The sequence below is a fragment of the Orcinus orca genome, chromosome 13 (genome assembly GCF_937001465.1).
Source record: "Orcinus orca chromosome 13, mOrcOrc1.1, whole genome shotgun sequence".
Classification (NCBI taxonomy): domain Eukaryota; kingdom Metazoa; phylum Chordata; class Mammalia; order Artiodactyla; family Delphinidae; genus Orcinus; species Orcinus orca.
The window spans coordinates 34120498-34148463 of record NC_064571.1 but is presented as its reverse complement, the minus strand read 5'-3'; the positions used below and the strand labels follow the sequence as shown (position 1 = coordinate 34148463).

The following is a 27966-nucleotide window of genomic DNA, read 5'->3' as shown; positions in this document are numbered from 1 at the left end:
AAAAAAGACTATCCAACGGCCGGGAAAGCCTGAAGACCACTGTGAATACACTCAATCAAGTTTCAAATATTTTATTTTCTTATTCATACAGTATGAAGTTTTCTAAAGATCCCACAACATGATGTTTCATGCAGAAGAAAAACTAAACATTCAACATAAACCATCCCTCCCCACCCACCCACGCACGCTAAAAAAAAAAAAAGAAAAAGAAAAGGAAAAAACCCTCAGTCCCCAGTAAGGAAATAATGTTTGCACTATTTTTCTGTAATGCCAGCCAAGATATGCACAAGCAAGAGAAATAGAAAGCATTTGCTAAAATATTTGTAACAAATACTTATGTACAAAAAATTCACAAAAGACTAGTTCCCCCCCTTGAAGCAGAGCACATGGCAGGCGACACTGGAACAGATCAAACCACTGGCTGGGATCATAAGCCACGTACTGATCCAGAGGAAGAAAGTTACATGTAGTGGAGATTTTCAGTTTGAACATTAACATTTCCAAAGTTTGGCAACATTATGTTTTAAAATTATGCAAATTATGTAAACAAGAGGTACATACTTTAAATCGATCTACATGCAAAACTCCATGTCATGCAAGGACACCAAGCACCGGGATTTCTCTCACAGACAGAGCCCATGGCGTGCAGCACTCAGCTGAAGGAACAGCGATGGCAGGCGGGTGTGCCCAAATTAAGATTCTTTCCTCTTGATTCAACCTGCCTTTTCCCACTCATGATTATAAAACCAGTTTTCTAGAAAAACTATATAGGGAAAGACTACAGTCCTACAAAGCTAACCAGAATGTCTTCTTCCAGCCAATAGTACCTTTGCAGAAAAGGGAAGGGATAATATCAAGTGGTGGAACATGGTAAACTACTTTTATATCACACAAATTTATTAAGTTACCTGTTACGTATGTGGGCAAATCAAGAACACCATTATGCACTCTCTATGCCTTGTGGTAAAGAAATTTAAGAGGTATAAGTTTGGACATAATTTTGCTCTTCTGTGGCATATAGATTAGTAAGGTTTCTCCCATGTAAGTCATAAATAAGTATATGTGGGTGTAGAGATACACACATGCACATTAAATATCACCAGTTTTAGATTAGCTGCAAGTCTTTTGAAACAGAGAAAGGAAATTTATGGTTTAAACGTAAGCTTAATGACAATTTACCACCCATGTAATGAAACAAATAAACGGATATCCTAAGCAGTTACATGATTATTTCAGGAACTCTTCAATAAGTCATGTCCGAGATAAATCAGGATTGCCTCAGATAGCTTCTGTCCTTTGCGAATAAAATCACAACAAACTGACACTTACTCAGGGACATCTAGTGAATGTAATGGCTCCTAGTTATGAAGTAACAGAATGAGGTGGCCATAAGCTCTGTGCTGTTGCTATATGAACACAAGAGCAGCAGCGCTGAACTATACTTTCTGCTCAAGCAGAGACGTCGTCAAAGCTGCGCAGCAATGAGACACAGTCCCTGGAAATATATCACAGGTATAAATAAAGTTACAAACTCCTTTGTTACAAAAATGTAATCAAGGTAAATAATAAGATGTTAACAAATGCTTTGTCAATCTCTCAAAAGAGAAAGGGCAGGACAAGGGAAATAGCTGGCCTAACACCTGGCTCAAATTGTACAATCTTCAATCTATATATAAAACTGTGTGAAATAAAAGTAAGGATGTTGAATGTTCTGCTTGGCACTTTTGTACTCTTATCATTTTGCTTCTGAATCAAGTATATTAAATTAAAGCCAACCTACTACACATATAGAAAGCTACATATATCTATATATAAATATTTACATATGTATATATAGATACTTTCTTGTTATAAAAGATGAAGAAAAATAAATTAAAAAGCCAACCCCTTCCCTTTCTTCACCACATTGATATGCTCTTTTCATGCTGCTGTCCTTCAGCTTTAAAGTGCTACACTGAGTTATTGAGAGAATAAGAGTTCAATAACACTTAGTTGGCTTCATGAGGCTCATGTTGGAAAATGTGGCTTCACAGAGAAAAATACTTCCATTTAAATACACAGAGAGCATTGCTGGACGTCTTGAGCAGATCTTCAGAGATGGAGAAGAAAGCAAAAGTGTTGGGTGGTACTCTTTACAGAAGAGTCACACGTCTACCACCATCTTTTTGTGAATATCGAGGCCGCCTACAACCTGCAACAGAGAGAACAAATCAAACTTGACCAGGTTCGACGGACTCCCTTGTACTAGTCTAACCACCTTACCAAAACTACAGCTTAAAAAACATACTACTTTAGCCATTTCCAGAAGCTGTTGTTTTTAAAAACCTGCATTGCCTTTTGTTAGAACTTTCGTGGCTTCTTTCTCCTAGGATAACATTTTCTTGTGTTCTAGCACTAGGGCTGGCAAATTTTTCTGTAAAGGGCTGGGCAGTAAATATTTCAAGCTCTGTAGGCCATGTATAGTTTCTCTTGAATTCTCTTCTCCCATTTTTTTTTTTTTTAAACACCACTTTAAAATGAAAAAACTTTTTTAGCTCAAAAACATACAAAACAGGCCACATGCAGGATTTGGCCCACTCTTTCGTCTGTCGTTTCGACATGGCCTTTAGTAGTTTAATATTAAATGATAACCAGATGTTACCATAAAAACTGTCAGAAACCAAATGCAGGCTTCACTGTCAGTCTGTTCTACAATATATCAAAAAGTAATAAATGAATAAAATTTTCTGCACATTACTTTCCCATGGAGTCAAATACTTGTAAAGTTGTTACAGACACCTCAGTGAATACTGACATGGCCATGTGAAGTGCAATTACCTGTATTATTATTTGGGGCATAAGTTTTATTAAGTATAACCTATATAAAGAAAGTAAACCATAAATGTTCACAGCCTGATGAATTTTCAGAGCGAACACCCAAGTAAACAGCAGCCAGGGAGGGCATCACTGGGGCTCTTCCGTGGCCCCCTCCCTCCTCCCAAGCCACCGCCCGCCAGAGTGGTCACTATCATGATTTAACACCATAGGTTACTCTGGTCTGCTTTTATACATTTTATAAATGAAATCTTTTGTGTCTGGCTTGTTTCACTCAGCGTTGTTTGTGAGATTCATCCATGCTGTTCTGCATAGCTACATCTGTATTATTTTTAAACCTTAAAAATTTTTTTTTGAAAAAGAAAGCTTAAACAGCCAGCTAGTTCTACAACTTCTGTTATGAAAACAGCAGTTTGCTATCCTGCCCTCAAATTTCTTTTTACTTAGAGGCAATCATTTAGAATTTTCAGCTGATTCTCAGTATTTACCTACAGGTGTCCAAATAACACCCCTACATTGCTTTTTCTTGGATTCAAAGTTTTAGGCATCATCCACTGACTTCCCACCACAGAAGATGAAGATTATACTTTCACACACACCTCTCCCTTCTGTCTCCTACCACATATACTTCCCACCTCTCCCACGCTTCAAATAATTGTATCTTTTTTTTGATTAGGCAGAAATTCAGCATTTTATTTATGACTATATAGAATACTACTTACAGCAGAAGAGAATTGTGTACTATAGTTACTTTTTCTTTCCTGCACATTTGTTTTGCTACAGTTAATAACTGATCTTTTTCTTTGCCAGGTGTTCTATGTATTTATCATTAATTCAACCCTAAACTTTGTTCTAAACGCACTTAAATATATTATGTAATTCTATCAATTTTACTGTCTTGAAATCACTCCCAGAGCTTTCCAACCTGCTCCCATCCAGGCCTGTCATCTATGGATCCTCCTTCACCATCATCCTAGAGATTTCCTTCTTTCATGTTGGACCTTCTGCTTCCTGGATCCCACATTGTCTTCTTTTTTTTGATTTATAACCTTTTTATAGTGGGAGCACATCCTCTAGTAGTTTCCCAGAAAGGGAGGCCTTGCATACCTAAAATGTCTTTATTTCCACCACCTAGTTTGAGTTTACTGAGAGTTCTCACTTGAAAATAACTGTCCCTCAAAATTGTGAAGGCAATGCTTCCATTGCCTTCCAGTTGCCAACTCTGCTGAGAAATTTGCCACCATTATGATTCTTTGTATGACACCCTTCCCCTACCCCTCTACTTTAGCTCTTTGGAAGTTTGTAGAACCATCTGTTTGTTTTAAAATTTCATGACAATGTGCCTAGGCCCACATTTTTATATACTATGCTGGGTACTCAGTAAGTCTTTTTGGTCAAAGAAGCTCATTACTTTTGATTCTGACATATTTTCTTGATTCATTTTTGACATTTCCTTCCTTGCATTTTCTTTCTGGACCCCTAGCATCTGGGTGTTAGACCTCCTAGAATCTACTTCAAAGTTTAAATGTCCGAGAGCTCTTTTATATATTCTCCAATTTTTGTTTCAAAAATCCAATATATTATATCCCTGAGGATAACCATGACAGATTTTTGTTCTACTTTGAAAGTTGTCACTGGCCTTGCATAGCCTGCTTCTCCAAGCTTCTTTTTCAGGTGTTATCTCATCTCTATAATCCATTTTAGAGGCTTTCCTTGAATGTCTGGTGATCCATGGCTCTCTGCTCCTGTGGAAAGGGCACTAGAGCCTCCACATACAAAGTGGGGCTGTTGACTGTGGCCTGCGCTTTGAGTGATCAGTTAAGACCATTTCTGGAGATCAGATTTCCCAAAGAGGGCTGTCCCACCTCTTGCCTGGAGGGTACAAGTCTAGCTGCCAGGGAATCAGGTTAGGGAACTGAGCCTTTCAGGGATACCACCTTATAAACCAAGTTGCTTCTCAGCTTTCCAAGTTTCTAGCTTAGAATTTTTACTCCTGTCTGCTAAACCAATTAACCATTCAACTTTATAAGTTGCCAAATCTAGTTAACTATCCTCTCTGCTATTCACTTGGTCCTTGTGGGTTTATAACCTTTTGTTTTTAACCCATTTAATTTCAGTGGAGGTTTGAGAGGAAGCAAAAGTAAATAGATGTGTTCAGTCCACCAACTTTAATCCTGTCACTAATCATTTATAATATTTGTGCATGGTAAAGTATTCTGAAAATGTTAAAGTAGGTATGTAGTATATGATCTTATTTAAAATAACTTCCTTGGGACTTCCCTGGTGGCTCAGTGGTTAAGAATCCGCCTGCCAACGCAGGGGACACAAATTCAAGCACTGGTCCGGGAAGATCCCACATGCCATGGAGCAATTAAGCCCATGCACCACAACTACTGAGCCTGCGCTCTAGAGCCCATGAGCCACAACTACTGAGCCTATGCACCACAACTACTGAAGCCCATGCGCCTAGAACCCATGCTCCGCAACAAGAGAAGCCACTGCAATGAGAAGCCCATGCACCACAACGAAGAGTAGACCCCGCTCGTCGCAACTAGAGAAAGCCCATGGACAGCAATGAAGACCCAATGCAGCCATACATACATACATACATACATAAACTGTCTTTCTCTTTCACTGTTATAGCTTAAGAAATCAGAATAAAGAAAAATCAATGAAGCCAAAGTTAAGAGCTTGATAAATGTTCCAAAAAGTTGGCTTAATACACAAAACATTTTTCTTCATTCCTGAACTATGCCCTCCAAAAATACAAGTAAAGGCAATTTATCACAAAATGCTGAAAAACAAACTCAAAGCTTAGCTTATGTCTTCAGTGTAAATAGTACCATTTCTATACCTAGGGATGTATTTTAATTTCCTTTCACTGGTAAGTGATTTACATGCAAGTTTTAGTTTATATTTACTAAATGCAAGTAGTCTTCACTTATATACATCCTTTCCATTAACACTCCAGTCAAGAGTTTCCCTTTTTTGTTTTGTTCCCTCAAGTCTTGGAATTATTTTTTTTTCCTTCTTTCGAAAACTGGCTGCTACCTATGATGCCACTACCAGCATGGTCTCAGGTCGCACACAATGCGATGTCCGTCCACGGGAGTCCTTCAGCAAGTACTGGCAACAGTGAAGGAGGAAGGACTTCCCTGGTGGCGCAGTGGTTAAGAATCCACCTGCTAATGCAGGGGACACGGGTTAGAGTCCTGGTCTGGGAAGATCCCATATGCCGCGGAGCAACTAAGCCCATGCACCACAACTACTCAGCCTTCGCTCTAGAGCCCATGAGGCACAACTACTGAGCCCATAGGCCACAACTACTGAAGCCCAAGTGCCTAGAGCCTGCACTCGGCAACAAGAGAAGTCACCGCAATGAGAAGCTCATGCACCGCAACAAAGAGTAGCCCCCGCTCGCTGCATCTAGAGAAAGCCCGTGCACAGCAACAAAAACTCAACGCAGCCAAAAATAAATTAATTAATTTATAAAAAAACAGTGAGGGAGGAGACACAACGGAGGGACAGGACACAGAGCAGTACCACCTGGCACGGGTTCCAAATCCCAAGGCTCAAGCCTATCTAATCTCTTCCAAAAAGACCTCGAGTGTTCTTTAAACTAGAGCACCACCCTACTTTTTGAAACAAAATGCAAAGATAGTATTCCCTTGAGATGAAGAAAGATCCTTAAAGGATCACGTGAACTTCTACTTAAATGCTGAAGTAGATACTTAAGTCCTTATATAACACACAAAGTAATCTGTTTTCCCTGGTATCATCTAAGTAAAAAATGAGAAGAGGAGGAAAGTCTTTTATAGAAAGATTTCCCAGTCATGACTGAAATTTTTCAAAACTTTTTCTTTGTTATCTTTGCCTTTCCTTTGCATTGCTCAGTATCTCTAGCTTACAGTTAAAACTGCTTTTAACACATCAAAAAGTTAGTATCTTTGCTTTAGGGGCAGGAGTAAAGAAGAGAAGTAGTAAACTGGAAGCTAAGCCGTTGCCCCAGTTTCCACCTAGAGCTAGTTGTCGAGGCCTTCCCACAACTGTAGCCCCTGCCTCTGTGGAGCCCTTGCCCCAGCGTACAAGGACTACCCATCAGTAGCTTAGAAAAATAAAATCACCCTTTTACAAGGCCTAGCTGCTGAGTTTAAGACGGACAGGGACTCCATTTCTGTTGTCCTCATGAAACCAAGCCTCTGGATTCCTAGCTGAAACTCATGAACTCATATTTCCCACAAAAGTATTTTCAAACAACCTAGCTGTTCATTTGGGAGGCTACCAATAATAAGTAAAAGTTACTAGTACCATTCTTGTGGCATTTTATCAGACAATCACTGAGAATAAAATCAGTAACACTTACAACAAAGAACATTTCAAAACCTTGAATATGGAGCAATTAGGCAAAATCAAAAGTAGAAATGTCTAGGGCAAAATAAAGGAATTCTCTATTAGGTGGTATTAAAAATGTTTTCATGAAGTGTAACTAATGAATGTACTTACAGCACAGAATTCTTCAAAGGATATTCTTCCATCTCCATCCTTATCTGCATTTATTATGGTTTTGTCCACGATTTGCTGTAACTGTGTATCTTTCAGATTGTTCCCCACCATCATCTTCAGCACCTGGAAGAGTTCCCCATTGGAAATATAGCCATCTTTATCCATGTCATAGATACGGAAAGCAACTAAAAAGAGAGTAAGGAAAATCAATGGCAAAATCAAAGGCAATCACAAACGAATACTTTCAATGAGAGAGAGAACAATAAGCTGCCAAACAATTAGAATTCTACTCTGAGGACAGCTCCTTCCTACACAGAGATGTCTCTAGGTGAAAATGGTTAAGAGTATATGGGCTATGGGACTTCCCTGGTGGTCCAGTGGTTAAGACTTCACCTTCCAATGCAGGCGGTGGGTTTGATCCCTGGTCAGGGAGCTAAGATCTCACATGCCTCATGGCCAAAAAACCAAAACATAAAACAGAAGCAACAAATTCAATAAAGACTTTAAAAATGGTCCACATTGGGCTTCCCTGAATCCGCCTGCCAGTGCAGGAGACACGGGTTCGAGCCCTGGTCCTGGAAGATCCCACATGCCGTGGAGCAGCTAAGCTCGTGCACCACAACTACTGAGCCTGCGTTCTACAGCCCGCGAGCCACAACTACTGAGCCTGTGTGTCACAACTACTGAAGCCTGCGTGCTAGAGCCTGTGCTCCGCAACAAGAGAAGCCACCACAACGAGAAGCCCATGCAGTGCAACAAAGAGTAGCCCCCGCTCGCCGCAACTAGAGAAAGCCCACGCACAGCAACGAAGACCCAATGCAGCCAAAAAATCAAAAAAAAAAAAAAAAAAAAAAAAAAAGGTCTACATTGAAAAAATCTTAAAAAAAAAAAAAGTGTATATGAGCCATGGAATCAAGACTGCTTTGGCCAATTAGTGTAGCCTAGTGGTAAGTTATTTACCCTTCCTAAGCTTCATTTTCTGCACATATTTAATTGGGGCTAATAATAGTTCTAACCTCTCAGGTTCTTTACAGTACCGAATGAGATAATATACAATCAAAGACAGCAAATGCTATTACTATTATTCTCATTTGTATCAAAAAGAGTTCGTTTGCAAAGGATGTTTGCATATAGCCTGCACCTCAGAGAACTGTTATAAATACAACATCTCTCTAGTTAAGAGCTGAATGTTTTAAAAAGATATCAGATGTTCCCTATGATAGAGGCAGCCTATGTAAACCAAAATAGTGGACTTCTGGCTAAATAATTCTGAATACAACGAGTGTAAATAAAGTTAACCTAATCATATTAGAGCATTTCTTCTCACTTTCATGCCAACATTTTATAATAATATAAATGGAATATAATCTTTAAAATTGTGAATCACTATATTGTACACTTGTAACTTATAAAACACTGTACATCAACTATACTTCAATTAAAAAAAAATCTCTTATCTAAGACATGTAATTCATATGGCTGTAGAAGGAAATTCTATTTTCCTTCTATCCAACTAAAAGCAACAATGACACATCATTAAAAAATGCAAACTGCAAATGTCCAGAAAGGATTTTCTCCAGAATGTAAAATTTTTGTTATGTTTACTAAGGATCTAGAATAAAAGACATCTTTTAGAATATTTTAAAAGGAGGTTATAATGCAGTATGGGGTAGTGGTCTTAAGAGGGAGAATGAACTCAGTGAAGAGAAATACTTACACCTCAACTTCTGTTCCTTATCTCCTTTGACACTGAACTGAGAGACTCCCTCAATGAACTCTGAATAAGAATAAAATATGTTTACAAATCAGAAGTTTCAATTTTTTACAAAGAAAAACAACACATACCCACATACACACACACACACACACAAACCCCTACGTGCTCACAAAAAGATATTTTCTTGCTGCAAAAGAAAATATTACTAGCTGTGTTTAAAACTGAAAAAGCCAAATTTGAAACTTCGTAACAAACGAGGTTCTATATATATACATTTTAATCTGAACCTGGAGTTCTCTAAAGTCAAATCAATTTAAACAAATATTTACTTACGCTACAGAGCATAACACTAAAAAAAAAACCATATTCTTTAAGCTATTTAACTCTTTTTTCTTAGAATATGACAAAAGGAGGCTTTAAAAAAATTTACATTGTTTGGCAGAAAAAAAAAAAATTTTGGATTTCTGGCTCCAAAATTCAGAATCATTTAAATAAACTGTTGGATGTTTCATTAACAAATGGTCATTTTTCTTCACTGTCTGCTAAACACTAAATCATAACCAGTTTTAAAGCCCTTCACTTATAATCCAATTCCTCAAACTAAAATAACAAAATCTGTTGATTCCCTGGTGAAATGAAATGTTTATTTACTTTAAAGTGTAGAATCAAATGGTTAATATTAGCAAAAGCACTACTGTCTTTGTAAAATCTTAGATTAACTAAATTAATCCTTTCTATGATAATACTCATATCCTTATTACTTCAGCTTACTTTTTATTGCTGACTTAATACGTATTAAGTCTCATTCTTTTATAAAAGGTTTTAAAAATGTAGCTTCTAATATTATAAGTTTCCCTAAAGTGAGACTAATTTTCGAACAACAAAAGAAATTCTAAATTCCATTTTTCAGATTACCTTAAAGGGCAATTTGATCATTTATGACCCCAAAAGTAAAAGATCTTATTAGCCCATTAAGGTTCATATATCACAGACTTTGAGGTTTTAATGTAATCTATCTTTATAAGAAAACCAGTAATACACATTCAAGAAAAACTAAATTTTTCAGACATTTTTGTACACAGAGCTGTAAGATGCTATTCACAGATTATCTAACTGGTAGTTTAAAAAAAATCTACTTCCTTACCTTTAAAGTCTACTTCTCCATTCCCATCTGTGTCAAATATATCTATTACTCGCTGTACTAAGGGATTCTGTTGTAACTCAGGCAGAGACATGAACTCTTCCACACTCAAAGAACCAGAATTGTCCAAATCGAGCTTCTTAAATCTCTTTCCTAGCCTTTTAATTTCATCAGCATCAACTAAAAGCAAACAAAAAGAGGCAGCAAGATTTACCAAACGATTTTGTGATAATTATAGGAAAAAAATTCACCACTTATCCAAGAGTTTAATTTCCAATTTAAAGAGTTGCATATACGATTGACTAATTTCTTATAACAAAGAAAATATATCATAAAATTTTTTTTGTTACCCTTTTGTTTGTCTGCACCTGCCATAACATACAACCAACTGTATGCCGAGTAAGATATTACAAGATTAACAATGCTAAGCTGATCATGGAAGTCAGGTGGTTCTTACCAGGCAGACTAAATCAATCTCTATGTACCAGGCACTCTAATTTTCACTTATCTTGTAAAATTTTAATTTAGTTTATTTCTAGCAGTTCATGGTTCAAAATTTGAACATGGTTTGAACACAGTTCAATATTCAAAGCCTCCCTCCAACGTTGCCAGCTTCTTGAATATTCTTCTAAAGATATTCTTTGCAAATATGAGCAAAGAAAACCCAGCATTTTTAGATTTTAATCCTTTAATTAAATTTTTAAGAAAAAATTTTATAAAGGTTAAATTTTTAAAGGTTACTATCCGTTTACAGTTATTACCAATATCCTAAAAATCAGGCCCAGATCTTTAAAACAGATCAAACCCGCCTTGGCAGCACCATCAAGTGCTTCAGCTTTGCACTTCGTACAAGCTAAATATAAAGAATTCCAACTTTTGGCACCAACTTTCATCAAAGATTTTTTTCTGCTACTTGGGATCATACTCCCTTAAAACAGATGAACAAGGAAAAACAAACAAACCTCACCCTTTTGACTCATCTTGTGACTCAGAGATACTGTTTTTCATATGTTTTGCCAAGCTGAAACTCATGTTATTTTTCCACTTTTTGTAAGGATACCTTTGGGAGGATTATCTTTTTTAGTAGTTGGAAGTGCCTACATATTCAATTTACATTATATTATACAAAGTATTGTAATAGTTAATCTTATAGTCATACATATATGTATGTCTCTAAAATTTAAGATATTAAAAACTTAGATATTTTAGTCTGAGTTTATAATATAGGTATATATTATAATAATATAGGTATTACTATGGAATGTTTACATGGAAAACAGCAAATTAAATTGTTGAGACCATACCCAGATCACTGCACCCTTGAATATACTCAGGAATAAATGTGAAATCTAGATGGTTTCCTATTTTAACAAGTGATTTCAAGAATCTTATTACCACATAAAATAATTAAGAAGTTGCCTTTAGAGAGCTCGTGTTGCTACAGTAAGTTTAAATAAATATTTCCAACTGGACATATTAACGCTAGAGAGTATATAATATTAATAGAGATAGAAAGGTTGCTTATTCATTCATCATCTTCTCAGATGAAGAAACATTAACCACCTCTCTTTATTATACATATATTTTTTATCATTTAGAAAAAAAGAATGTAAGAGATTCCCAACAGTAGCAAAGAGATGCAGGCCTCTGGCTCTTCAAGCACTGTTATTACTATACACACACACCAAGCTGCTACTCCACTGTTAGGTGATTTTGAGGTTTCTCAGAATGAAAAGGAAAAGGAATAAGCAGAATGGTAGAAAAATAAATTTTCCTCAAATTTTAGCCAATTCTCCAAATTTGTAAAACAGTAATAAGTAGCAACAAGACTACTCCTTCAGGAAATTCTTTTAATAGCCACTTTATAAATAATTTATTACCTATTAGTCCATAAACAATTTAAAACAAAATAAAGCAAGACTTATCAAATCCTCCTAGTGATAATAGTATCTTCAAAGAAACAACTAAATGCAATGTGGGATCCTGAATAGAATTTTGGAAAAGAAAAACTTTCCAGTGTCACAATTTCTTTTTTCACTAAAATATACAGTTTAACAGTACTGTAAAAATGTTAATTTCTTGATTTTGATAATGATAATTGCACTTTAAGTCTGTGAGATGTTACCATCAGAGGAAGCTTGGGTGAGTGATATTTGGGAACTCTATGATTTTTGCAACATTTTTGTAATTTTTCCTTAAGCCTCCTCCTATTTGTAACAACTCTTAATTTTTCTCCTTGTGTTTCATGACTTTGAAACTTCTGATCCAGTATTTTGTAAAATATCCCTCAGAGTGAGTTGCTGATGTTTTTTTCATGATTAGAATGCTTTGGGGCAAGAATACCATAGAAACGATATGTCCTTCGCAGTGCATCATTATCAAGGGGTTCATGTCAACATGTCTTTTCACTAGTGATGCTAATTTTGATCACTTGGCCAAGGTGGTTTCTGCCAGATTTCTCCACTATAAATCTACAATCTTTCCCTCTGTATTAAAATATATTGGGAGGGGGCTTCCCTGGTGGCGCAGTGGTTGAGAGTCCGCCTGCCGATGCAGGGGACATGGGTTCGTGCCCCGGTCCGGGAAGATCCCACGTGCCGGGGAGCAGCTGGGCCCGTGAGCCATGGCCGCTGAGCCTGCGTGTCCAGAGCCTGTGCTCCACAACGGGAGAGGCCGCAACAGTGAAAGGCCCGCGTACCGCAAAAAAAAAAAAAAAAAAAAAAAAAAAAATTGGTGGGGGAATACTCTGAGACTATTCAAATATCCTACTTTCTCCTCAAACTCTGATCTAATTGGAGCATCATCTAGGTAGGTCTTGTTTGCAAAATTTTATTACTGTGGTATTGCCTAATAATGATTTTCTTTTTCCCTCATTATTAACTGGACTGTTCCTGTCAAAAAACAAAACAAAACAAACCTGTCCCCTTTCCCTATTTGTTTCTTTATTCAATTATTCGTATCAGCATGGATTCATGGGTACTTATTTTATCCTATGGGTTAAAATCCAATGTCACATTACCTGTTAACCAAATTATTCCAGCTTTCTTCTTTAGGTACTACCTCAAGCTGGCTCCTGTGTGACTTTTCAACAATCCCCAATTTGAGCATTTCCTTATTTTCTGGCACCATAAAATGTTCCATTCTCATCCTGACTATGTATTTAAGAAGATATGCCCCAATCTCGTTTGTATGGCAGGATATTTAGAACTATGCTATAGAATGAAAACTATAGATCCCTAATAAGGGATCTTAGAGGTACTGTGGAAAGAGCCCTCAGATATGATAAAATTACCTATGGAGAAACATGTGTTTTTTTTTTTAATTTATTTTTATTTCTGGCTGCGTTGGGTCTTCGTTGCTGCACGTGTGGGCTTTCTCTAGTTGTGGCGAGCGGGGGCTACTCTTGTTGCGGTGCACAGGCTTCCCATTGCGGTGGCTTCTCTTGTTGCGGAGCACAGGCTCTAGATGCGCGGGCTTCAGCATTTGTGGTGTGTGGGCTTCAGCATTTGTGGTGCGCGGGCTCAGTAATTGTGGCTCGTGGGCTCTAGAGCGCAAGCTCAGTAGTTGTGGTGCACGGGCTTAGCTGCTGCACGGCATGTGGGATCTTCCCGGACCAGGGCTCGAACCCGTATCCCCTGCATTGGCAGGCGGATTCTTAACCACTGTACCACCAGAAGCCCCGAGAAACATGTATTGAATAACCTTGTAAAGACTAGCACAAGAATGAAGCCTTATAGTGTTGTCAATAGAAGCTATTGGGTAGTTTTTCAACATAAAGATTAATTTAAAAGTTTTAAAGTCTTCTGTAAAATTCATCTTCTACAAAAGTAATGACTGTATTTCCAACGTTATCCCAAATAAGAAATCAAAACCACCAGGGGGCGCAGATAAAACCTTCATAAGCAGCTCCAAAAAACTGCCTAATTTTATAACAACCTTGTGATTACACTAGCAGTCTAATATTTATATTCTACACAGAATACTTTAACAGAACAAAGCAAAGAAAGCTCCCTATTAATACTGAAAGAGAATCAAAAGGGCATATTATGAAAAATGGACATCTGTGCTGTGTCTTTTCCTTACAAATGAAAAACTTTCATCCACTTTAAAAGGTCTAGATTCTAGAGGTATATCATAATTTTCTAATCAAGAGGCAACACATGCTCTTGGTGTTTCTAGATTAAAATTATGACACACTTAAAAATTATTAATTATCAAATATACAAGAGCTACACATCAGCACCAACAAAAGAATTATCAAGTTGTAATCAAAACGCTAAAAAGAAATTTTAAACCAACTTTGGGAAATAACTGATATTCCAAAAACGCATTATTAAATATACAATTCTACAGGTTTTGACAAACATATACACCTACGTAAGCAGCACTGCAATCAAGACAGAAGCACATTTCTATCATCCCAAAATGTTTCCTAAGGTCCTTTCCAGTCAATCACAAACACACCGCACCCCCTCCCCACCACAACCCTAGGCAACCACTGTCCTGCTTTCTGTAACTAAATTCTGTCTAGAATTTCACATAAATGGGATCATAGATACGTACTCTTGTGTCCATCTTCCTTTTCTCGTTAAGTTTTTGACACTAATCCAAGTTGTTTCATATGTCAGTAGCTTCTTCCTTTTTATGGCACAGTAGTATATATATAGTCCATTGTACGGATATACTACAATCAGTTTATGCATTCATCTGTTAACAGACATTCCTATTGTTTCGTTTGGGACTATTAGGAATAAAGATTCTAAGAATATTATACTTAAGTCTTTTTGTAAACAAATGTTTTCCTGGAATTGCTGGGTCATAGGGTAAGCATACATTTGACTTTCAGAAACTGTTAAAAAGTTTTCCAAAGTGGTGTACCGTTTTACACTCCCACTGGCAATATCTGAGAATTCCAGGAGCTCTACACCTCCTTGCCAACTCGTGAAATTGTGAGTCTTTCTAAGTTTAGCCACTCTGCTGGGTGGCAGCACTATGCAATTATAGTTTTAGCCTGCGTTCCTCTGAGGATTAATTATCTTGAGCATCTTTTTCATGTGATTATTGGCAGCTGATATATCTTCATTTAAGTGACTTCAAATATTTTACCCTTTTAAAAGGTGGGCTGTCTTTAAAAAGTTGTCTGATTCTCTCTTTATACTGATTAGTGCAAGTCCTTTGTCAGGTGTAGGCATTTCAAGTATCTTCTCCTAGCTTATAAGCTGCCTTTAAGGAGCAAAAACCTTCAATTTTGATGAAACCCATTTTTTTCTTTTATGATTCATATTTTACAAATAAACTAAAAATCCTTGCCTATGGTGGTCGTGAAGATTTTCTCTGATGTTTTCTTCTAGAAGTTCCATAGTTGTGGCTTTTATGTTTAAATTTTTGACCCATGTTTTTTGTACAAGTAAGGGTAAACTTTTATTCCAGTTATTTTGTTCAAAAGGCTCCCCTTACACTGGTACCTTTGATGTTTTTGTCAAAAATCAGTTAACTGTATAAAGTAACATGTTGTACACCTTAAATTTACACAATGTTACATGTCAAATATCCAATTAAAAAAAATTTTTTTAATCAATCAATGGACTGCCCTGGTGGCGCAGTGGTTAAGAATCCACCTGCCAATGCAGGCGACACGGGTTCAAGCCCTGGTCCAGGAAGATCCCACATGCTGTGGAGCAACTAAGTCCATGCGCCATAGCTAGTGAGCCTGCGCTCTAGAGCCCGTGTGCCACAGCTACTGAAGCCCGCACGCCTAGAGCCCGTGCTCCACAACAAGAGAAGCCACCACAATGAGAAGCCTGTGCACTGCAACGAAGAGTAGCCCCCGCTTGCAACAACAAAGACCCAACACAGCCAAAAATAAATAAATAATTAATTAAAGAAAAAAATGTTTTTATCGAGTATAGCTGAATAAAAGACTAGAGTTATTTAAAAAAAAAATCAATCGAATACACACACATGGGTTTATACCCTCTACTCTGTTCTACTGATTTATTTATCTTATGCCAATACCACAGTTTTATGTTTTAGTCTTTAAATCAGGGAACACTGTCCTCACACTTCGTTGTTCTTTTTCAAAATTGTGCCAGCTCTTCTAAGACCTGGGTTTTCCCATATAGAATTAACAATTATTTGGTAATTTTTATTAAAACCCTGCTGAAAATGATTGGGATTGTCTTGAATCTACAGATCAATCTGAGTAGAACTGATACCTTAACAGTATCAAAGTCTTCCAATCTATGAATATGGTACCTCCCTCCATTTACTTAGGTCTTTTTAAGTTTCTCTCAGTGACGTTTCATAGTTCGGTGTATAGATCTTACATATATTTGGTTAAATTTACACTTGAATATCCCAATGTTTTTATTCTATTATAACTGGTATCTTTGTCAATTTCTTTTTTTTTTCCAATTGTTCACTGCTGTTATAGAGAGATTCCACTGCTTTTTGTATATTGCCCTTGTATCCTACAATCTTGCTAATAAGTTCACTTCTTATTTCTAGGAACAGGATTTACTACATACACAACCATGTCATCTGAGAATAAAGACAGCTTTACTCCTTCCTTTCCCATCTGAACGTATTACGTTTCTTCTACTGGACTTAATGTACTGGCTAGAACTTCTAGTACAGTTTTGACTACTATTGGTCAGAGTGAAAAACTACTTTTTTCCCCATGGAAAGCATTCAGTCTTTCATCATTAAATAAGTATGATGTTAGCTATAGGTTTTGGTAGGTGCCCTTTATCAGGTTGATATAGTTCCCTTCTGTTCCTAATTTGCCAAAACTATTAATCATGAGTGGCTACTGAACTCTGTCAAACAAATGCTTTGCTACAACTATTAAGAAGATGTTTTTTCTCTTTTATTACATCAATATAGTGAATTACATTAATTGATATTTCTAGATAAAATCGTACTCCTGGGATAAACTCCACTTGACCATGCTTTACTGTCCTTTTTACATATTGTTGGATTTGACTTACAAATATTTAAGGATTTTTACACATATGTTCATGGTGAATACTGGTCTACAGTTTTCTATAATGTCTTCGGTACTGCTATTGGTATAACGCTAGCTTCTATTTTCTTAAGGATTCTTTATTTTTTTCCATTAAATGTTTGCTAGAATTTACCAGTAAAGCCATCTGAGCCCTGGAGTTTTCTTTGTGGGAAAGAATTCAATTTTATTAATAGATATAATGCTATTAAGATTTTCTATTTCCTTTTGTGTCAGTTTTAGGAACAGGCATACCTTGAAGATATCGCAGGTTTGGTTCTAGACCACTGCAAAATAGCAAGTCACATGAATTTTTTGGTTTCCCAATGCGTATAAAAGTTATGTTTACACTATACTGTAGTCTATTACGTATGCAACAGCATTGTCTAAAAAAAACAATGTACATACCTTAATTTAAAGGTAAATTAAATTATGCTAAGTTTAATTAATAAATTATGCTAAAAATGCTAACCACCATCTGAGCCTTCAGCAAGTCGTAACAGAAACATCAAAGGGGCTTCCCTGGTGGCGCAGTGGTTGAGAGTCCACCTGCCGATGCAGGGGACACAGGTTCGTGCCCCAGTCCAGGAAGATCCCACATGCCATGGAGCGGATGGGCCTGTGAGCCATGGCCACTGAGCCTGTGCATCTGGAGCCTGTGCTCCGCAACGGGAGAGGCCACAACAGTGAGAGGCCCGCGTACCGCAAAAAAAAAAAAAAAAAAAAAAAGAAACATCAAAGATCACTGATCACAGATCACCATAACAAATATGATAACAATAGTGAAAAACTTTGAAATATCGCGAGAATTACCAAAATGTGACAAACAGACGCAAAGTGAGCAGGTGCTGCTGGAACAATGGTATCAATACACTTGCTTTATACAGGGTTGCCACAAACCTCCAGTTTGTTTAAGTTTTTAAAAAGCCAAAAAACAGTATCTGTGAAGCACGATAAAGTGAAGTACAATGAAAAGAGGTCTGCCTGTATTCGTTTTTTCAAGGAATTTGTCTTGTTTCATCCAACGTGTAGAACTTATTGGAATAAAACTGTTTATAAAATTCCCTAGTTATTCTTTTAACATCTGTAGGTATGTAAGTGATGTCAGTTGTTTCATTACTAATATTGTTAACTGTGTTTTCTTTCTTTCTTCTAGAATGCTTCTTCAAAATGTGAATGCTATGTACCACTAACTTCCTCCTACCTTAGGTAAAAGATACAGTCAAAAATGATTCACCACCTCAAAACTCACAAAGGCAAATGAATACTGTCCAAAGATGTCACAAAAGAAGCTACACACTTAATCCTAAAAATACATTCTTAGAATTGTCTTCAAAGCTCACTGAGTTTCGGGAGAAAATCTGTAATAGAAAAGCCATGTAATGTAAAAAGTTGGAAGAAACCTTGGAGATAAAAAACTCCAGATGAGGATAAAGCCCCAGAGAGTTAAGTAAGTTGCTCAGTCTGTAAAGCTTGATGGCAAAAGCTGGGCGACGGGATTTCTTGAAATACTTTCCGATCTAATTTCTTTCCTTGTTAGTTACATCAGAAGAGTTAACATAGAAGGTTAGGCTAAGAGATACTAAACACTGTTGTTCCTCAACCTGCACTCTTGGGCCAAGTATGGAGAAAAGGGAATAATAAGAATATTTCCACTTCAGATAGATAAAAATCAAACAACATATTTTTAAGATGTTCTCCTACTGGTTTTCCTGCTGAAGGTGTTTGTATTACTGTTGTTCTTCTCTTTTCGGTTTATTTACATTGTGGTTCAAATGAGAATATGCAATAAGCATATATTTATAAGATCATAAAAGCACATCTTCAAGTTTTCTCACTAAGTTATTAATAACCCTGGCTTGAAAGTCACACACTTTTTTTCTTTTAACCTAAGTATACTGTGTAAGTCAGTAACATATCTTAATCAAAAGATATGGCTCTCAAAGAGTTCCACTGTTTTTGTACGTCAAATCCAACCACATTCTCCAAGCTTTTCTTTTATCTTTTCCTATGATATGCTGCAGTTAAACATATTAGTTGCACTTTTCTTTAGCTTTGTTATCAGTCCCCACCACCAACTCCCCCCAAAATATGGTATTTTCACAAAAGCATGCATATTCAAGAGTCTTCTTTTACTTTCAGCCCCATTTAGTCAAAAGACTTATTTATGGCTGCTCGAGAGCTCAATCTGGTTTATCGCCAAGAATGTAATACTGCATCCCCAGTCTCTGCTTTTTTCCCTTGCTGCCTTGCCTTTTACCTTAACATTAAGAAATTCCAGCATACAATTTATATAATGACTTTTACTTTCTTCTTGATGACATCTTCCACAGACAATTCTGGCTTCTTGCTCTAATTTGAACCACCTGCTTTCCAGGTCCCTGGCATAGTTGTTATCCCGGGATCTTCACTGGTGTCTTAAGAGATTTAGTTTCTTGGATCTTGTTTCATCTTTTTTCTCTAACTGCTCCTTCATTTTTCTGGGTACATATTCAAGAACGTATGAAAGGCAAATTTCCCAAGTCCTTACATTTCTGGAAATGTCTTTAATTTGGCCTCTCACCTGAGTAATCATTTGGTTGCTATCAAATTCTATATTTAGGAACTCAGAACAAACTTTGAATTAACTGCCCTATTGCTTTCTAATATCTATTGCTGCTGCTAAGAAATCCAATGCCAGTAGACTCTTTTATTCTTTTTGAGGCCAACCTTTTCCCTGTCTAGCAGCTCTTAGGATTTTCTTTTTGCTCTTGGACTTTTAGAACTACAAAAGAGGTTGACACCAAATGGAGATCTTTTTTCATCTAAACTTCCCGAGTATCAGAATGCTCTTTCAATCAGAAAATACAATTTTTTAGGTGAAGAAAATTTTCTCCTACTATTTCACTGATTATTTTTGCTTTTATTTCATGTAATATAACTTTTGAGATGTCTTTTAGACAGATGCTATTACATTCTGTATTTGTTCTCCAAGTTCCTCTTTTCTTGCGTATTTTTCCATCTCTTTTGCTCTAACATTCTGAGGGAGATCCAAGAATTTATACTTTTGCTAAATGGCTAGCTAGGCTTTCTTAAACCAGCTAAAGTAACTGTCTTCTACATACCAGCTACAAAATTACTCAATTTTGTGGTAGACTATGAAATTACTACATGCCACGGACTTCACTGCTGAAACTACCAATTTGTTAAGTGCTACCATGATGCCAAAATTTGACAGTATGGATAAAGAAAACAGAGCTAGCACTTCACTTTTCTTAAGACTACTCATCTAAAAACCTGAAATTTTTAGAATACAGTAAACAATCCAGGCATTGTTTTTTAAAAAGGTACTGTGATGGCAAAACAAGGTAGCAACTTCAAGCCTAGGTGTTCAAGTTCGTGCACTATACTTCATTACTCAGCAATAAAGCTTTACTGAAAGAAAACAGAATATAAGTAATTCTCAGTGGACTAGGTGAAATAAATTAGAGTTCAGGATCACTAATTACTAAGTAAATGATAAATCATGGCTGGTAGATTAAGCAGCATGAATTATTTGATACATTTATGAAGATTTAAACCTAAAGTAACAAGTGTACAAGTCAATTTCAAAGTTAGTGACATAAAATTTTTATGGATATTAAAAGTTTCCTCCAAAGATTTCTGAGATGATAAATAAAGATTTGGGAGTAAACCAGAAATTACTCTTTAGAACACACATCACTGAAAAATTAAAGTGAACTGGAGGGCAGGAGGCGCTGGCGGGACGTGGGCCTGCAAAACCATGAGCGAAGCGGGTTCGGGCCCTCGACGGTGGACGCGAGTGTCCCGCCTGCTCTCCTTTAGCGCAACCCATCGGCTCCACAGGAGGCGATTATGAAGCCCCTTGATCATAAGAAGCTGGATCTGGATGTGCCATATTTTGTAGATGTCGTAAGATGACAGAAAATGTAGCTGTTTATATCTGGGAAGACCTTCAGAAATTTCTTCCTGCAGGAGTTCTTCATAAAGTAAAAGTATATGAGGGCTTCCCTGGTGGCGCAGTGGTTGAGAGTCCGCCTGCTGATGCAGGGGACACGGGTTCGTGCCCCGGTCTGGGAAGATCCCACATGCCGCGGTGCGGCTGGGCCCGTGAGCCATGGCCGCTGAGCCTGCACGTCCGGAGCCTGTGGTCCGCAACGGGAGAGGCCACAACAGTGAGAGGCCCGCGTACAGCAAAAAAAAAAAAGCATATGAAACTGACAATAATATTGTAGTCTATAAAGGAGAATAACTCTTAGAGGTTAGTACTATAGAATGATTTAATTTCTTTCCATATTTGAAGAAGATCTTTATCCCCTTGGACAATTAAGAAGTCATCACATAATTGTTACATCTCCGAATTGTGTTCTGGAGCACTTGATTTACCGGAATCATTGTGAGTAAGACCTGTTTTAAACTCAAATCTATCTTAAAACCAAATTGTAATGTATTCTGAGTATCATTTAAAGAGTGCTTCACCTATAGATTAAAATCATTTCAGCAACAAAAGAAAAAAATTAAAGTGAGTTAAGCTGGTACATATAAGAAAGAAAACATAAAAGAATGCAGAAAAAAATAAATGTAAAATATTTAAAGCAAACTCAAAAAAAAAGAATGCAGAAATGAAGGAGGAAATCAAATTAACTTTAGATTAACCTTTTCTGTGAAAAAGTTTTCTGTTTTCAAAACAAAGAAAAACCCTAGTCTAAGTAAAAAATATGAACATGTAAACCTCGCTGAGACAACTGACTGTGAGCAGAAATTAACAGCACAAATTGAAGTCAATATCTCTATGTTTTCAAGTCACTTGTAAGTATTTAAACCAGAAACAAAACTGATTGAATGAGACTGTTTACTCAAAATGAGAGCAGTGTCCTAATGGCTAAAGGTGTCTTCAAGGTTTCTACAGATAGTTCATTATGCAAAGGGAAACATTCCTTCAGAGGCTGCCAAGCTCCTCTTGGTTCACATTCTAACGAAAGAAAATTGAGAAAGCTCTTCAGATAAAAGACTGTTTTAGTCTTTCATCTACATTCAATCTACAAAATAGTCCCTCTGTTCACCAACTTTATCAAAATTATTCAGAATTATACTGGTTTTATCAACAGTAAAAAAATATTAGTTGAATCTGACTTTCCACTCATACTTCCTCCCATGCTCCAATCTAGCCCTCTGCTGAACTATCTAACCTAGTATCTTGCACTCAGCCACTTTTCCAAATTATCATGCCAAGTTACAACCACAGTCTCAACTTTGAGCAAGTCACCCCAACAGAGTATACATTTCCTACTCCAGACAGGCTAGCCAACAGACAGAAACAAAGTCACAATGGCCTAAAATAATTTAACTCAACAAAAAGCAAACACTCAATTAAGAGACAAAAAAAAATCAGAGAATACCTAACTATGTCTTAGACAAGTCCAGTTTTGCCTAAAATCATTCATGTAGACAAACATAACATTAAACTTGTAAGAGTTACTATAAGAGAGGCTGTACAGTATTGTGATTAAAAATATAACTCTAGAGCACGACTGCTTGAGATTAAATCATGGTTTTGTTACTCTACCTGCTGCTGTGTGATCTCAGGCCAGTTACTGATGCTTGTTTTCTCATCTATACAATGGGGAAAGTAACAATACCTCTTTCATGAGGCTACTGTGAGGATTAAGAAGGTAAATAAATGTATGTGAAATGCTTAGAACAGTGCCTGGCATGTGTTAATGCCATGTAAGTACTTGTTATTATTTATGAAAACAAGTGGGGTGATTGGTAACTACTGCGTTTTTCTAAAGATACAGCCTTTAAAATTATCCAACTAGCTGTCTCTACAGTCCAGCTCTGAGCTCTTACTAGCTTATTCAGTCAACAGATACTTACTCAGTATCTGCTCTATGCCAGGCATCGCACTTCCACTTCCACTGTCAATACCTCAAACCTTTTACGGGTGAAAATGAGCTCAACCGCCTCTTATTATTAAGGCATGCTATACTGCATGCCATACTTAACTATAATTAAATAACTACTTCTCCTTGATATTACTCTTAGTTATTTCCCGCCTCCTTTTTCCACTCATTAAAAAAAAAAACAACTTTATAAGGGAAACTTTCAAACACGTACAAAGGTTGAGAGACTCATAAAATGAATCCCACATATCTATCACCCAGTTTCAACCACTGACACATTAGAATCTTATTTATACACCCACTTCAATTATTTTAGAGCAAATCCCAGACGTACCATGTCCTTATAACTGTTCAGTATTTATCATCTATCTCTAAGGTATTCTTTTAAACCACAATATTATTACAACTAAAACATTAATTATTAATAATTAATTCCTTGATATTAAATAATCAGTGCTCAAATTTTCCCAAATAGCACAAATGATTTTACAGGTCTTTCCACTCCATCAGATTTAGCAATTAGGCAATGTGTCAGTAAAATGAAGGTGACCATGGGAATTCTCTGGTGGTCCAGTAGTGAGGACTCTGTTCTCACTGCCAAGGGCCCAGGTTCGATCCCTGGTCGGCAAACTAAGATCCCACAAGTCACACGGTGTGGCCCCCCCAAAAAATAAATAAATAAAACAAAATAAATAAATACAAGGAAGGTGACCTTAATAACAACAGTGTCAGCAAAGTAGTAGGAGATGAAAGCCAGATTTGAGCAGGCAGAAATAAGGAAATGGAGATCACTGTATATGCTCATGCAAAGCTCAAATATGAGAAAGAAAGGAGAAGAACGGGGAGGCACGTGCAGGATCAGGATCAAAGGGGAGTTGATTATGTCTGTAACGTGAAGAAAAATGAAGAAGCGGAGACACAGGTAAAAACAAAGAGAAACTAAAAACATAAGGTCCTAGAGATGAGAGGGGATGAGATCAAAAGCACAAGTGCCAAGGCTGACCTTGAATAAGAGAGGTATAACCTAAACTCTGATATTGAAAGGAAGGAGTTATTAAGCATGAGTACGAAAATGGGAAAACTTCCGTGTGTGGCAGGCAGGGGGTGATGGGGTGAGGAGGTAATGAGGTTAACACTTAAAAATGTTCTCGGTTTTCTTAAGCATTCGGAGATGAAAATCACTGATTAAAAGTAGGGTACTGGAGAGAATTATGCAGGGGGTTTAGATAAAATACTGAAGATCTGGATGGAATTTAAGGAAACTGAAAGGGACAAATGACCAGACAGGTGAAAGAATTAATCAGCATTCAAATCTTATGTAGATTTCAAAAAACAATTTCAAACATCACCCCTTCCATGAAGCTTTTCTTAATTTTCTTAACCAAAGGTAATTTTCCCTCCTTGGAACCTTTGCTTCTATTGCTCATAATGGTTTGTTTCCACTGTAAAAATTGATGCATTTCTTCTCTTTATCCCAGTAGCTAGACTGTAAGCATTCTGTGGGTACTTATCTGTGTGTCACAGGGTTAAAAACAGTACTTTACAGCATACAATTTAGAATCTTACTACCGTTTTAAAAAAGAGCATAATTTAAATACTAAAAGAACATATGAGACAGTAACTACTAAGGTGAGAGGACTACTGAAGGCCTCACAGAGAACACAGACCTGAGCTAGGTCTGGAAAGGAAGAGAAAGCACAACTTGAACAGGGGAAGTGTAAAAAGTAAAGTGCCTCAAGGATTGGTTTTAACATTTTATACATGGTAACAGCTGTTTACAAATAACACTAAGCTCTCCCATTAATAAAGAAGTTTTGCAAATGAGCAAAACAAGACTTACTACAATGTGTGGGTGGGGAAAAAAGTGGTGGTTTTAATGTGAATAAGTTCAAATTCATCCAAATCATGTATAAAATATATTATAGTAAACCAATTAGAAAATAGAGGAAAACTACATTTTTACTGGATGACAGAAGAATTCAGACAGATTCATATCTAGTTGAACAATCACTGACAAGTACAGATCTTTAGTGACAAGGCTCAAATTTCATCAAAGCACAGATGAAGTCCTAAGAAAGAAGACTTACTAAGTTCTAAAGATAAAACGGAAAGAGAGAGCTTTTAACACTGTATGAAATCTATTTCAAATACTTACTATTTAAAAAAACTTGGCTTTCACCATCCTGGATGTAGCGAGGGGAACATCCATCTTGCCTTTTGCCCTGGTACATTTTTCTTTGCAATCAGGTAAATGACCCTCAGTCCCAGATCTTAAAGGAGTGCAGAAGGTAAGAACCTGGGACATCTTGCCCCCTTAGGACCTCTGTTCCCTGACCAAGAAACAAAAACTAACCTCCTAGTACCTCATACTTTTCAGAGCTGTACTCCCAACAGCCTACCCCAACTCTATTTGCAGCCTGAATCCTAGCTAATTACAGGCTTCTACACCTCCTTCTTGCCCACTAGCAACAGGAGGAAAACACCACAGGCTCAAGCTGAACAGTAAGTGGCAAGGCACAATTCTGAGCAGAACTCTTTCAATTCTAAAGAAACTATACAACTGACATGTCAATTATGGCACAGACAAGAATTATAGATCTAGATAACACTCGGAGCACTAGTCTGTAAGTACTCTATCTTGACCACATTTCAGAGGTCAAACAAAAACAGCCATAGACAATGTGAGCAAATGGGCATGGCTGTGTTCCAATAAAACTTTATTTAAAAAACTGTAGGTAAGGTAGTAGTTTACCAACCTCTGGTCTAGAGAGTCATAATTAGATTTGGTTTTGGTCAGTTCTAACAATACACTGGATACAACATTTTATCTTCATGTTTAAAACAGAAATACACACCTACACATGATCAAAATTATATAAGAAATTCATAAAGGAAAGCCTGGGAGGAAACAGTAAAATAAAATGTAAATAGTAGTACGGATGGCCAAACTATGGGTCATTGGTCATAGAGTATCACCATAAAAAAAAAGTTTAAAAAACTGTAGAAATTACAAAATGGAAAATAAAATGGATTAATAAACAAGTAATTTAAGCTTATGGTAACTGTTCTAAAGAAAATAAACAGGGTACTGCCCATGTTAGAGAGAATCTGAAGAGAGCATAGAAAGAGAAAACATCTCCAAAGAGGGGACATTTTATAGGAGACATTTATGCTGAGATCTGAAAGACGATGAAGTTGCTCAAGAAAAGAGCTGATGGAAGAGCATTTATCCAGAGCTCATAAGCAAGCAAAGGTGTTGATGAGAATGAAAGAAACTGACAAGTGTTCTGGGAAAATAAAGGAGACTAATGAAACAATGAGCAATGGGGAAATGGTTTTAATAAGACAAAAAAGAAGAGACATCTCATTGCAAAGTAAGATGTCTCCAAACAAGGCAGGACCAGCTTCATCAAACAGGGATGGCAGAAAGGGCAAGGAAGGTTCAGAAGAGTTTGGGAATTCTGGGACCTCAGGACGGTATCTAAACTTACCAGCGTCCCCATTCCAATTCTCATGACCTCCCTCTTCCTCAATCATTGTACTTTCATACAAGAGACCTTTTGATTTTTATTTAAGCTCCCTGGTCCTCTGATCCTTGAATCAAGAATTTCTAAGATTGTCATTTTCTTTCTTTATGTTCTCCAGTATAGTCAGAACAGCCAGCCCACCCACACTTCTTATACTCCTCCTCCCCAGAAACGTCTTGTACGATAGCTCCTTAGTCTCTCAGTTTTGCCTTCAATAAGCACTTCATTTTACATAACCACAAGTTAAGTAAGTTAACTGTTTACTTGCAGCTTTGTTAATCTAAAAAACTTCAGTTGGGTTAAGCCACTGAGATTTGAGGGTCGGTTTGTAATTACAACATAGTGCAGACACTAATAATAAAGAGGTCTATAAAAAAATCTTTCCCTATTCTGGTAACTCAGAAACACTCTAAGTCAAATTCACTGCCATTTAAAATGGTTAAGGGCTAACTTCGCTATATAAATTTATAGAGGCGTAAGATTTACATACATACATATATAGAATGTGAAAATAAAAGAAGTTCTTGATAAGAATATTTGACTTACAGTGTGAGCACATTTCCAAAGGATAACTTGCCTCATTTCCCTGGAGGAAAAAAAAAAAAAAATTAGTCATAAAATTGGCACAAATGTCTTTAAAAGATTGAACTTAAATATTCTGAGTCACAAAACATCGGGAAATAAGCCATAAACGAAATGTGTCTAGATCTATAAATATTTTTGATGAAAAAATTATACAGTATGATAGAAAGAGCTCTTGCATTAAACAGGCCTGAGTTGTGGCCCTGTCACTTAAGATTTATGCAAAGATTTGATTAAAATTTATTTTAAATATTTTTAACACCCTAAACATACTGTATATCAAATTTTAACACACTACAGACTGTCAGTGCACTAAGCTGTCTTGCTGGATGAACTCATTTTTGGGTAGAGCTCAGAATAAAGCTTCTCCTGCCATTTCTATTTAATTGAAGAGTTTACTGAGACTGCAAAGCTGTTAAGAAAACAAAAATCCTTTTATACCTGCATTGAAACAGAATGTTCTGTACGCTATGCAACAAAAATAAGAAAAATATTAATAGGAAGGTAGGTCCAATGTAAGACAGCCAGCCACTTGAACTCCAAATTTTTCTTTTCATGAGAAGTCTTATCTCATGGATAAACTCTAATATAATTCGCCTGAACTCCTAATTTACAAAAAGTTTACTTAAAAGTGCTCTAGAAAAACTACAGACCTGACCCAATGCCTACATTTAAAATTCTTGATGACTGGGTCCAGGGAGGTCAAGTAAGCTGGTGAAAGATCACACCATTTGATTAGCAATGGAACCAGAAGTAGTTCTAAATCTAAAACTGTA

The 27966-nt window shown here is 36.7% G+C and overlaps 1 protein-coding gene across 1 annotated transcript in view; it reads right to left on the bottom strand.

The window, feature by feature from the left end:
- Window positions 1–55: 55 nt before the first annotated feature.
- Window positions 56–27966, bottom strand: part of PPP3R1 (protein phosphatase 3 regulatory subunit B, alpha) — a 59697-nt gene continuing 31786 nt past the window's right edge. The window contains exons 2-6 of the mRNA XM_004277011.4: window positions 27155–27194; window positions 10179–10355; window positions 9035–9094; window positions 7318–7502; window positions 56–2191 (exon numbers count right to left, since the gene is read on the bottom strand). Coding sequence (XP_004277059.2) covers window positions 2144–2191; window positions 7318–7502; window positions 9035–9094; window positions 10179–10355; window positions 27155–27194 — 510 coding nt within the window. The 3' untranslated portion in view covers window positions 56–2143. The remainder of the gene's footprint in view (window positions 2192–7317; window positions 7503–9034; window positions 9095–10178; window positions 10356–27154; window positions 27195–27966) is intronic.